The following is a 12,737-nucleotide window of genomic DNA, read 5'->3' as shown; positions in this document are numbered from 1 at the left end:
AATTCTGGGTTTATTATTGGTTTCATACAGAAAAAAAAAGTGTGTGTGTGTGTGTGTGTGTGTGTGTGTGTGTGTGTGTGTGTTGTATATCTGTTTGTTTTTCTGAGAAAAGGTCTCAGTTGTAGAGGATGCTGACCTACCACTCACTGAGTAGCCCTGAGACTCAACCTGCCTTTTTGCCTCAGCCTCCCAAATGCTGGAATTACAGGCTTACCCATCTCACCTTGATGTCCACAAAAATAAGAAATGTTGTTAAGTTTTAATTTTAAGCTCTCTCTCTCTCTCTCTCTCTCTCTCTCTCTCTCTCTCTCTCTCTCTCTCTCTCTCTGTGTGTGTGTGTGTGTGTGTGTGTACATGTATCAAGGGAGGCAAGAGAGCATATCAGTTGCCCTGAAACGAGTTATAGATCATTGTGTGCTACCCTGACTAGAGTATTGGAAATCAAACCTGGGTCCTGTGGAAGATCGGCAAGCGCTTTGAACAACTGAGCCATCTCTCTGACCCCACTAAAAAGTTTTCATCAGGATTTTTTCAATGGACTATTTAAATGTCGAGTTATCCTGAGGAAGCACATGGTGTCATTCTGTGTGTGGGAACTGTGCTTCTCTAGAGACAATCATGGGGATGCTGAAGTCTGAAAGAAAGAGAGACCACACAGTGATCTATTTACCAATGAGAAAATCATCTATTCTGTCACTAGGGGTAGAACACATATAGGTCTGTTGTAGATATGTTGAGGAGGACAAGTGAAGTGTAGGAAAGTGGATTCATATCATGAAGGCCAGTGATCATTGTCTTTGATACCAGAAAACTACCTAAGACTTTGGTTCAACCATGGTCAGGGACAATGTAGGGCTGCTGTCATGATACCAACCACAAAGCTGTTGAGAGGGTAGGAGAGCAGTCAGCACACGCTATTCTCTACTAAACCACACAGCAGCTAGTAAGTCTGGAGCTCTTTGTCTCCTGTTCTCATCAGTATACTTCAGAAAGACAGAAAAGAATGCTGGGAAATTTCAACAAATTATACCCCTGAATATTAATTGGAAAATATTTGTAAAGCTTCTATGTCGGTAATTGGAAAGGCAAAGTCATTCCCAATGGTTTTGTAGAGGTTATAGTTTTTTCATTAAGATTAGCTTGTTTGGGGCCTGGGGGGAAATGCCTCATTCAGTAAAGTGCTTGTACTGGGTGGACATGAGGACTGAGTTGGATCCCTAATGTATTTGTAAAACTCAGGCATCGCAGTTCAAGCTCCAGTAGTGTGGAGATGGACAGATCCCTGGGGCTTGTTGGCAAGCTAACCTAGTCCAATTGGTGATTCCTAGGACCCTGATTCAAAAATAAGATAGACTGTTCTGGATGAATAACACCAAAGGTTGACTTCTGGCCTCCATGTACACACACACACACACACACACACACACACACACACACACACACAAGATTACCTTGTCTTTGACACTCAATAAATATTCAAGCTATATCCTTAATAAAGCAGTCACTTTGTAAATGAAAAAAGTAGAAAGTACATATTCTTTAAAGGCTTTTAAGGGCTTCTGTTCAAAGCAGATTTTTAGCTATTTGCATTCTGTCTTATATTATGTTTTTAAAGATTAAAATTTCAGGTAGAGATTAACATTTATGAAATTAGAAAACATAGTTGAAAATAGTTCTGGGGTTAACAATAGGCCCAGTTTAAGATTTTTCAGCATATAGTTTCCAACACAGCTCCTCAGTCCCATCACTGCAGTGCACGGGCATACGAAGGCCCCCACATCGCAATAAAACTTTATTGCAAGACAGGTTGGGGCAGATCTGGCCTGTGAGCCATGGTTTGTGGATTGCTGCTGATGCAAATGGTTAGTGTATCAGCACTATGCTACTTTACTTTGTACACGGAGAGCATTTGAGTGTCGGTAACCTCAAGATGTGATTATCACTGAAAAAAAATTGGGTAGTTAAAAATCTTACTGAAGTAAATAAGGGAGATTCAAAACATGTTTCCAGTAAAAGGATCTTTCTTTCTCTTCTAATTTCAAAAGGCAACTCTTACCAGGTTTGGATGCAGACATGACTCCAAGGGAAAGTGTTTTATTCACCTAGGAATGTCCTCATGCAGCCTTTTGTTTTCAAATAGCAAGCATCCCAGTTGCACATTAAATTATAAAGCCGAGGCATAGACTTTCTTCTAAGCTCCAATCTCAGCTGTTGGCACAAATTCTGGCCTTTTTATTTCTATCTGCCCTTTCAAAGCTACTCCTTCATTTGTCTCTGAAACAGATGTTGCAGTCAGGTACCTTATGCCTACCTCCAAAGATTAGCATATGGCTCCCTCTAACCCATTGTCACCTTGTGCATGAATCTCCAGCTGCTGAAGCTGGAGAATGGCTTCTGGCAGGCTGCTGGGACCCTAGGGATTCAGCTCAGCATCTCCTAGAAATGTGCTGAGGCTCAGGGGGGTGAAGAGAAAAGACAGCCAAGACAAGCCTGCCAATTTTGGGGTTTCATCTGATTCCTCCTGGGAGTCCTTTTGTTTTCTTTTCTCTACTTCCAACGTGAACTGACAAAGGAAAGAGAGGAGGCACCATTGGATAGAAGCACTCACACCTGCTCTCTCACTTTGTTGTACAGGAAACGGGCCACCCACAGTGTGAGCAAGAGGAAGGGTAGTCAAAAGGACCTCCGACCTCCTGACCTTTGGATACATCATGAAGAAATGGAAATGAAAAATATTGAGAAGCCTTCAGGAACTGACCCTGCAGGAAGGGACTCCCCTATCCAAAGCTGCCAAGACCTCACACCAGTTAGCCACAGCCAGTCAGAAACCCAGATGGGAAGCAAAAGCGCCTCGCATTCAGGTAATGATATTCTCACACAAGTGTTGTTAAGGAAATAAAGTTTGAGGCTAGCCATACATTTTCCACTTCTCAATCTCGGTGGGTTATTAAAAGATGATTCTAAATTTGCTATTGATTCATTGTTTGGAAAAAAATAACATTAAGAGCACCTGAAGAATGAAAAAATACCGTTATTTTGGCATTCATTACCATGGAGACCAACTGTCATCTCCAGTCACATTATTATATGATCTCTCACTGGACAAAGTCATTTCAAAGCTATTGATATACAGAGCTAAATGAAGAAATGCCAATTGTTCAGTAGACTAGAGCATAATAAATGATATCCAGGGATCACTAAGAATTCAATAAACTGGTTCTAAAATACATTGTTTTCTGGAGGTCATCGTATTATCTGAATGTTTACCAGAAGGACAATAGCACAGAAGATGAGCACTAGAAAAGCCCCAGATCTCCTTTCTAAATGGGAAGCCTCTGTTTTAAAACTAAACGAAATATCTTAGTCAAGAAAATGTGCAAATGGTTTACTGGGCTTTGTTATTTCAAGATTTCTAAAACAAGGATTTTTAGTCACTGATTTTTCAAGCACGTGTTAAATATTCCTCTCCTAGTCTTTAAAGGTCATCATGAGCAGATTCAAGGGCAACCTAGCCATATTGATAACTATGATCTAGAATGTAAAGGTTCTCTTTCCTCATTGCTAACTAGACTTTTGGATATGGAGACTGGGTTCATAATCTGTTCTTTCAATCTTCTAGGACCTTCAAGCAGATTGGAATGCTAAAATGGGGCAGAAGGGTCATGGTCTGTCTTAGAATCACCTTCATGCATTTCCCTGTTTCTTAGTCAAGTTTCCATTAACATATAAAAAATACCTGAATAATTTAGCTGTAAAGAGGAAAGGTTGACAGTTTACATCGTGGCTTACAGTTTCAGGACTTTCAGTCCCTGTTAGCCTGGCCCTATTGCTTTGGGCCCATGATAACACTGTCAATCAATCATGGTGGAAATGCATGGCAGAGGATTCTGGACACAAAGATAAAGCAAACCAACAAAAGAAGAGAGTGGCTTCCCAAGAACCCCTCTGTAGAATACGATGTTAAGGTGTGTTACTTTTGCTTATGTTGCATTTGTTCAACTCTATGAAGCTCTGTTACTGTGTAAAATGCCTGGTGGTCTAATAAGGAACTGGCCAATAGCAAGGCAGGAAAAAGGATAGGTGGGACCAGCAGGCAGGGAGAATAGGTAGATAGATAGATAGATAGATAGATAGATAGATAGATAGATAGATAGATAGATAGATAGATAGGTAGATAGATAGATATAGATATAGATATAGATATAGATATAGATATAGATATAGATATAGATATAGATATAGATATAGATATAGATATAGATATAGATATAGATATAGATATGAGAAAGCTGGAAAAGAAAAAGAGCTAGGAGTCAGAGAAGGAGGAGGACAACTCCAGGACCCAGCCACTCAGCCACCCAGAAAGCCATTGAGTAAGAAACAAAGGTATGCAGGAACAGAAAAGGAAAAGTCCAGAGGCAAAAGGAAGTTGGGATAAGTTAAGGAAAGCTGACAAGAAACAAGCCAAAATAAGGCCAGGCATTCATAAGTAATAATAAGCCTCCGTGTGTGTTTCCTTGGGAGCTCGGTAGTGGGCCCCCAAAAGAGTAAAAAACAAACAAAAACACCCCTCTAATGTTCCCAACCATCTAACTTCCATCTAAATGTTCTCACATATCCCATTAGCCCCACCAGCTGGCAGCCAAGTCTCTAATACATGGACCTTTGAGTCACAGTTAAGAACCAACCCACAGAGCCCTTGCTTTCCATTCTTTGGGGCACATGAGAGAAAAGAGATGCCATGAAGAAGAAAAGAAGAGTCAAAAGGACCCCAGAATTCTTCACTGCTTTTGTCTGTGGGGGCTCCTAAATAACACCCCTAAGCTGCATTTTTCCTGTTGCACAAGTATGAGTTCTTCACCCACACTTGAGGAATTCCTCCAAGTTTATGCTATTAAAAATCAGCTCAGAGCTCTCCATGCAAACTCACGGTTCCTTTGCTGTGTAAAAGTACTTAACGCAGTTTCAGCAAGAGGAATCAAGCCTGAGTAACATTCTGTATACCCACTCAATCTCCAAGAAGCTCCAACATCCTTGTCAAGACCAGCCATAAAAGATCTTACACTTCTGTGGTCATTGTCTCATCTGCTACCTCTACCTCTGTTTTTGACAGACACATGATAGGTCAGCAAGGCCACTGCTAGAGACAGCTTCCCTCCTTCTGCAGAATGAAAGGAAAACAAATTTCTTGCAGGAACTTCAATTCTTTTCAGAGGTTGCATCTTGCAGCTTAATTCTGGATTGGGCACCAGGGACAGGAGAATGTCTTTGCCTCCCAGTGGAGGGGGTTGACACTGTCTTCAGAAGACTTTTCAAGACTTCCAGCATGCCATTTACCCCCATTTTTCTTTCTATACTGACCTTTGAAGCAGTTAGACTAGCTTTACGTCTCTCAATAAGTACTAAGGGAGGCTTGACCCCAGTGGTGACTGTTTGCTTTGGAATGAGAGGACACTTGTGTCTATTTGTCCTCAACATGAGGACAGCATTGCTTACAGGGAAAGGAACTTCACATTTCTTTCTTTCCTTTATTTTTTTTTTAGCATTGGGTCTCAAGTACGCCAAGCTTGCCTCAAAGTCCCAATGCAGGCAAGGGTCCTATTTTTTCTACCTCCTGAGTACTGGGAGAAAAGGTCTGTGCCACCATGTCCTGTATTCATGATAAAGTTTCTGAAGAGGCAAAAGCTATGTAAAGAAAGATTACTCTGTCAAGTACTATGTCTGTCATTTTCATACATTATCTCACAGAATCCCTACAATATACTTTGAGATAAGTGTTATTCTCCTCATAAAATAAATGGAGCAACTTAAGCCACAAGCTTTGGGTTTTATAGTTAATATAGTAGGTTATGTCATACAAATAGGTCATGTAGTCAGTACTGTGGTTTCACATTCAGTACTGTAGTTGACATAGTAAGTACCATAGGTTATACTGTCAGTACATTGGGTTATGTAATCAGTAGTATAGGTTACACAGTCAGTACTGTAGGTTTTTTTTTTATCATGGCCAGTCCTATATGTTCAAGGATCAGTACTATGGGTTAAGTGGTCAGTACTGTGGGTTCAGTGGTCAATACTATAGTTTTCATGGCCAGTCCTATAGGTTCAATAGTCAGTGCTATAGGTTCAATGGTCAGTACTTTAGGTTCAATGGTCAGAACTATAGTTTTCATGGCCAGTCCTATAGGTTCAGTGGTCAGTGCTATAGGTTTCATGTCCAGTCCTGTAGGTTCAATGGTCAGTACTATAGGTTTCATGTCCAGTCCTGTAGGTTCAATGGTCAGTGCTCTAGTTTTCATGGTCAGCACTATAGGTTCAATGGTCAGTGCTATAGTTTTCATGGCCAGTCCTATAGGTTCAGTGGTCAGTGCTATAGTTTTCATGGTCAGCACTATAGGTTCAATGGTCATCACTAGAGTTTTCATGGTCAACACTGTAGTTTGTAGTATAAGTTACTTAGTCATCTCTGTGGCTTCATAGTTAGTACTGTAGGTTACATAGTACTGTAGTTTCTATGGTCAGTACTGTAGTTTACAGAGTCAGTAGGTTATATAGTCACTGCTGTAGTTTACATGGTCAGCACTGTAGGTTAGATAGTCCCTATTGTAGTTCACATGGTTAGTACTATAGTTTACATAGTGAGCACTTTAGGTCACATAGACAGTACTGTAGGTTACATAGTCACTGATATAGTTCAGTGGTACCCAGCCTTCATAAAACTACGACCCTTTAGTATAGTTCCTCATGTTGTGGTGGCCCACAGCCATAAAATAATATCCTTGCTACTTCAGAACTATTATTTTGCTTATTATGAGTGTGTTGTAAACATCTGATATGCAGGATGTCTGATATGTGACCACCAAAGGGGTCATGACCCATAGGTTGAGAACAACTGCTCTAGTTCATATAACCAGTACTGTAGGTTACATAGTTGGGATTGTGGGGTATACAGTATTGTAGGTTACATAGTTATTAATGCGGTTGATATAGTTGATACTGGTCATCTATGATTAAAAAACCTCCAACCTTCAAATCCATGCTTTAATTACCAAATTTCAATAAATTTATTTAGTAGTTTTATAGAAAGGGTTAACTTCTCTCTGCATGAAATTAATTCTGAATAAACTCAAAAATCATGTTCAATATTTATATTTCAGCCACAGAAAGAGAAGTGGATTAAATATTAGCTGAATTAATATAAAATATTTTTCATCAAATAAAAGGTTCCCTTTGCTTTTCCTAATTTCTTCCATCCTTTGTAACACTTATACACTTAACTGCCTTAAATATAACCTCTTCTTCCCCAACCACACAGGTAGAGTGTCCTAGTAGTATAATTTATAGTGGCTAATATGGTAGAAGTCTCAATGCAATGATGACTCTCTTTGCCACATAATGGGTCTCAAACTTCCCTTGACATAAAACTTTACAAAAGAGAAAGAAAGACAAAGGTTAGAATCTATTGACTTTCATGTTTACACATAGAATTTGCATTCTAAACATGAAACCCAGTACATCTCTCACCTGGAAATCCCGAGGGTTAGTCCTTAATTTCCATATCCCATGCATAGAAAAGTATATTCCAACATTGTGGCATTTGGATATTCAACTTAAAAAAAAAACACTCAACTCATTGAAAATCATCTTTTAGTACTTAACTTATTTGTTTTTAATTTTCTACATGTCAACTGAAGGTTTTATATAAATTTCCCAACTCTGTTTGGACCAATGGAGAATAATATCACGTACTCCCCTTAGAAAGACACCAGATGTTGTTTCTTAGTCTGGCCTGGATTACTGCTGCTCCAAAGCCCTAGTGCATGCTCTGTCCTCATAGATGTTGCTCTTGGGAAGTGGTAGGAAGTTAGGAGGTGTGGCCTAGAAGACAGTCTTTGTTCATTAGAGAGTATTTTCTCAGGGAAAGTTGGATTCTAGGCTCTTCCTCTCTTTCTTTGGCTTCCATCTCTGAGGGAAGTGGTTTTACTTAACCAGCTGCTTCAGAAATGATGTTCTGCCTCTCCGCAGTCTAAAAGCAACAGGGAAATTAATTATGGACTCAAACTCCAAAGGTATAAGACACAAATAATTTTTTCTCTTTCTTAGTTAATTGGGGTATTTATTATAGTGGAGGAAGGCTAACACCATACAAAATACAGAAAAAAAATCCATGATTCAAAAATTGTAATGGAAAATATTTTGGTAAAATTCTCAATAATCAATTGTCATTCTAAACAGCTTAATTCCTAGAATTAAAATGTAACTACAGAATCAGGAATAGAAGACCAGAGGCACCCACCAACGTTGAATGGTTTATCTAAAAACTGAAATATTTACATAGCTGGATCTAAATTACCTTTTTTTCTTTTATTTATTTATTTCTGAGAATTAATACACATAGTAGATACTGTTCTAGTTTTTGTTTCCACTTATTAAGTACTACTTTAAATAATAAACAGGAAGAAATAATTATTTATTTTTTTGTATAGCTCTTGTTGTTTATTTTGCTTCCAATTATTGAAGATTCCTTTTATGATTTATAGGAAATGAGCTGCCATTCCACCAGAATTAAAGTGCTAGAAAGAAATCCCTTGCATTTTATTTTATCAGAAAATAACCTGACTTAACAATTACTCTTGGAGCACATTTTATTGGTGGTGCACTATGGATAATTTCTGCATCACCAGCTCATTTGAGACTTGAAAGTTTTGTCACTTACATCTTTCAGCATCTGAAAACTGGAACATTACTTTGGCCTCTCTGGTTCATGATGGGAAATCCACAGCCACTTAAAGTATCGCACCACAGTACATGGATTAGATTGCTTTCTTCTCACTGCTTTGAAAAATGTTGTCTTTGTTTCTAGGTTTCAGGAGTGTAGTGGCAACATGTCTGGCATAGATTTTGCTGACATGACTATGAACTAATTATGAATTAATAAATTAATTATATAAATGTATGTATGTCCATTGCTAAATTTGGTAATGTTTTACTTTTAAATATTTTTCAGCCCCATATTGCTTTTCTTTCTTTCTTTCTTTCTTTCTTTTTGAATTTTTAAATATCACATGTTCACAGAGGGAAGATACTTTTTAAGTATTTCCCAGAATTAATAATTTTTGTATGTACACTTTTTCCCTCAACACATGTGCTTGGCACTTTTGTTGAGAGTTATGTGGCTATAACTTAGTGAGTTTATTTCTGGGTCCTGCATTCTATTCTACATATTTATTTTTCTGCTAGTACCACCTACTACATAATGTTTGCAGCTGCCTCTGGGGTATACTTTGAGGTCATGTGTTGTGACATCTCCAGCTTTGTTCTTCTTATTTTTAATCTTGCTGATACATCATGCTACTTTGATGAAAATGTTTATCAAATCTAAGAGATTTTGTGGTGGAGTAGAGTCTTTTAAGTATAAAATCAAATAGTTTACACATGGGAAATTTTTACTTAGAGGAAGATATATTTCTTTGGAAATTATTACTATTACTCTTATAGTCATTAATTTATTTTATTTTTAGGTCAAGATACCGAGGAAGCAGGGAGCTCCATGTCCACTCTGGAGAGGTCCCTTGCAGCACGCCGGGCCACCAGGGCAAAGCTCATGATTCCCATGGAGGCCCAGTCCAACAATCCTGGTCAGTATTTGATTACAAATGGTAAAAAAAGAAAAAAAGAAAGATAGTCTCCATTTGCCTTGTTTCTATAAATATCAAATCATCAGAAATAATTACCTTTTTGTGGTTTTTATAGGTGAAAAAGAATAATTGAAGAATGATGCAAGCCATATCATTTATACTTATCAGTCATGGTCATTACTGTGTAATTATATCTCTATATCATTGGTGTTAGCAAACAGATGGCTACAATTCAAGAAATTAGTTATAATAATATGAATTTCTGTTTTAAAAACCTGAAATGTCCATTGGTATTATGGATCTGATTCTATCATCATCATCATCATGGCTTAATTTTTTCTACTTTAGATGGTCCAGTTTTCATGATTACACAACCTAGCCCTATTAAATCAAATGTTATCTCAGACATTCACTTAGCAGCCCTCCTTGTTGGAGGCTTCGGTCTCCCTCCTACATTCACTGAAGAAATTAGCGTCTAGGGATCACTTCCTTTCCAATTACCTCCATGATCAATCTTGGTAATTACACTATTCATGAAGATAATCCATCTGATGCCCTGAACTGTTAGTTCTTTATGGTACCTGAAATGATATTGGCTCCTTCCCACCTCAATTCATCAGTTCCATGTCACACGAAACCAATGCATGCTGTCAGTTTCCATCATCCTTCCTTCTCACTCCTTAGGAATACTTTTTTGCTCACTTATTTTATTGTCCCTTGCCAACAGTTCCTCCATGCATATGAGACTGCCAATTCATTAACTCTTCCATAATCCCTCTGTAACCCATCTCCCATATGTCCTCACGGTTCTACCTTATCTGCGTTGCTCCTCCTTCCCACCATTAGTCACTTGAAAAGAAACAAACAAAAAACATCAACTGAAAAGAAACAACAACAACAACAACAAAAACGTAGTGAAATGAATAATCCCACTGATTTGTAACCCACCCAGTCCCTCTCAGTTGAATGTGTCTGGAGAACCAGGCTCAGTTGCCTTCTAGGTGTGTTTGAACACAAGTTTGAGGTTAGCATTCATCTGGAAATGCTTCTGCATTTCATCAGTTATTTGTTATTTCATGCAATAAGATGAATGTCCCACAGTCTGATTTTTCAGAGTCCAATATCTTCTCACCAGTCTTGAAATAATATTTCCTTAGTTAGGGGTGCCATTCAGAGTGTTTGCCTAACAGCCATAGAGGTTTGGCTTCAATCACCAATACCAAAACCTAAGGATAGTAGTAATAGTTATCAGCCCCATCATCTTTGTTCTTATGTCAACCCAGAAAGAGAAGTGTTGAGAAAATGGTACTCTCATTGTTAAAACAAATCCAGTTGGTGTGCTTGTGTTACTGAATGAGGATCATGTTGCTAACATGTGTGAATCAATCCTGGACTTACCTCTTTCCCACGCTCCCCCATCAATTTTCTTCCTTGCTGTCCATTGCAGTAGGCATGTAAACTTTACATTCTGTCCTAACCCCTATTTTAAAACAATCACTTGGGATAGTTTTCCCACCAACCAAAACTCCAGTACTTACTTGCACAGAAAATATAAAGTGTATTTATATTCTTTTTCCTGATGCTTGCTTTAATTCAGTTTTCATACTTTTTCTTTACTGAAACCATAGTAGCTGTATTGTTACTTTTCTTTTGTTGTGATCAAACACCATGGAAAGAAGCAATTTATAGAATGAAGAGTTTATTTGGGAGTCCAGAATGGCCAGAGAGGCATCGCGCCAGGTGGTCACAGTAGAAAGCTGAAAGATCCCTTCTCCATTGACACACACAAAGCAGAGAGCAAACTGGAACTAGAAAGAAGATGTGTGTGGTTGATATATTGTGCACCCCAAGAAACTGGGAGTCAGAGAAAAGAACAGCCACTATGTTAAACATAGAGGGTGGGCTGTGGTAGCACTCACACCTTTAATCCTAGCATTCCAGAGACAGAGATCCATTTCTCTGTGAGTTTAAAGCCACATTGGAAACAACCAGGCATGGTGACACATGCCTTTAATCCAAGGAAATGATGGCAGGAAGTAGAAATGTATGTAAGGCACGAGAACTGGGAAGTAGCTCAGAGGTTTTCAGTCTGAGGAAACAGGATCAGCAGCAAAGTTGACAAGGTGAGGTTGGCTGTGGCTTATTCTGTTTCTCTGATCTTTCAGCGTTCACCTCAATACCTGGCTCTGGGTTTGTTTTTATTAATAAGACCTTTTAGGATTCATCCTACAGTTGGGAAGCCTCAAAGCCTGCCCTTAGTGACATGCTTCCTCCAGCAAGACAGACCCGTTAAACTCCCCAAATAGCACCACCAACTGGGGACCCAGTGTTCAAATGCCTGAGTCTTTGGAGGATATTTCTAATTTAAACCACCACAGTGGCCAAGGTTGCCAATATATCTATGCTGTCACATCAAATAGTCAACTCTCAGCTGAATGTAGCTGAAATTCCTGTATGCCTTGGGGGTGGGGGCAGAAAGAGACAGAGAGCAACACACACACACACACACACACACACACACACACACACACAGAGAGAGAGAGAGAGAGAGAGAGAGGGAGGGAGGATACACACAGAGAGACAGAGAGAAGACATGCATACAAAGAGAGGGAGGGAGAGAGAGAAACATAAACACAGAGACAGAGGCAGAAAGAGACAGAGACAGAGGCAGAGAGATGTTTTCTCCCTTGAATGTATTAAACCATCTAGTTTCCCTCCTCCTTCCCATTCACTGTTCCTTCACACCATTCTTCCTCTTCTACCTGATTTTAACACTCAGAGAGAGCTTGGGCTCCTGCTGAGGGCAATTGCCTCTATCTAATACAGTAACCACTTATGTCTATGGCCATAAGTGACGGAAATGCTGATGATCCTAAATTTTATCTCCACCATCATTTCTTCCCAGAATCCACATGAGCTTTCTTATCAACTGTTCGCTCAGCTTCCTCAAATTATCTAGGTACCTTGTCTGTGATCAAATCTGTGGTTTCAGTTTTCCATAATCTCCTTTCATATGTAGAAATGTTTGTGGAACAGTATTTTTTTTTTCCTGGTTTCCAGAAATGACATCACTTTCCATTATTTATTCTCACCGGATAG

At 38.9% G+C, this 12,737-nt stretch overlaps 1 protein-coding gene across 2 annotated transcripts in view; it reads left to right on the top strand.

The window, feature by feature from the left end:
- Positions 1-12,737, top strand: part of Dcc (DCC netrin 1 receptor) — a 1,155,384-nt gene that overhangs the window by 1,084,296 nt on the left and 58,351 nt on the right. For both annotated transcript variants that reach the window (XM_016001609.3, XM_016001571.3), the window contains exons 24-25: positions 2,635-2,861; positions 9,522-9,638. In XM_016001609.3, the coding sequence (XP_015857095.1) occupies positions 2,635-2,861; positions 9,522-9,638 (344 nt within the window). The remainder of the gene's footprint in view (positions 1-2,634; positions 2,862-9,521; positions 9,639-12,737) is intronic.

This window comes from Peromyscus maniculatus, chromosome 19 (genome assembly GCF_049852395.1).
Source record: "Peromyscus maniculatus bairdii isolate BWxNUB_F1_BW_parent chromosome 19, HU_Pman_BW_mat_3.1, whole genome shotgun sequence".
NCBI lineage: Eukaryota > Metazoa > Chordata > Mammalia > Rodentia > Cricetidae > Peromyscus > Peromyscus maniculatus.
This window is presented reverse-complemented; position numbering and strand designations above follow the sequence as displayed.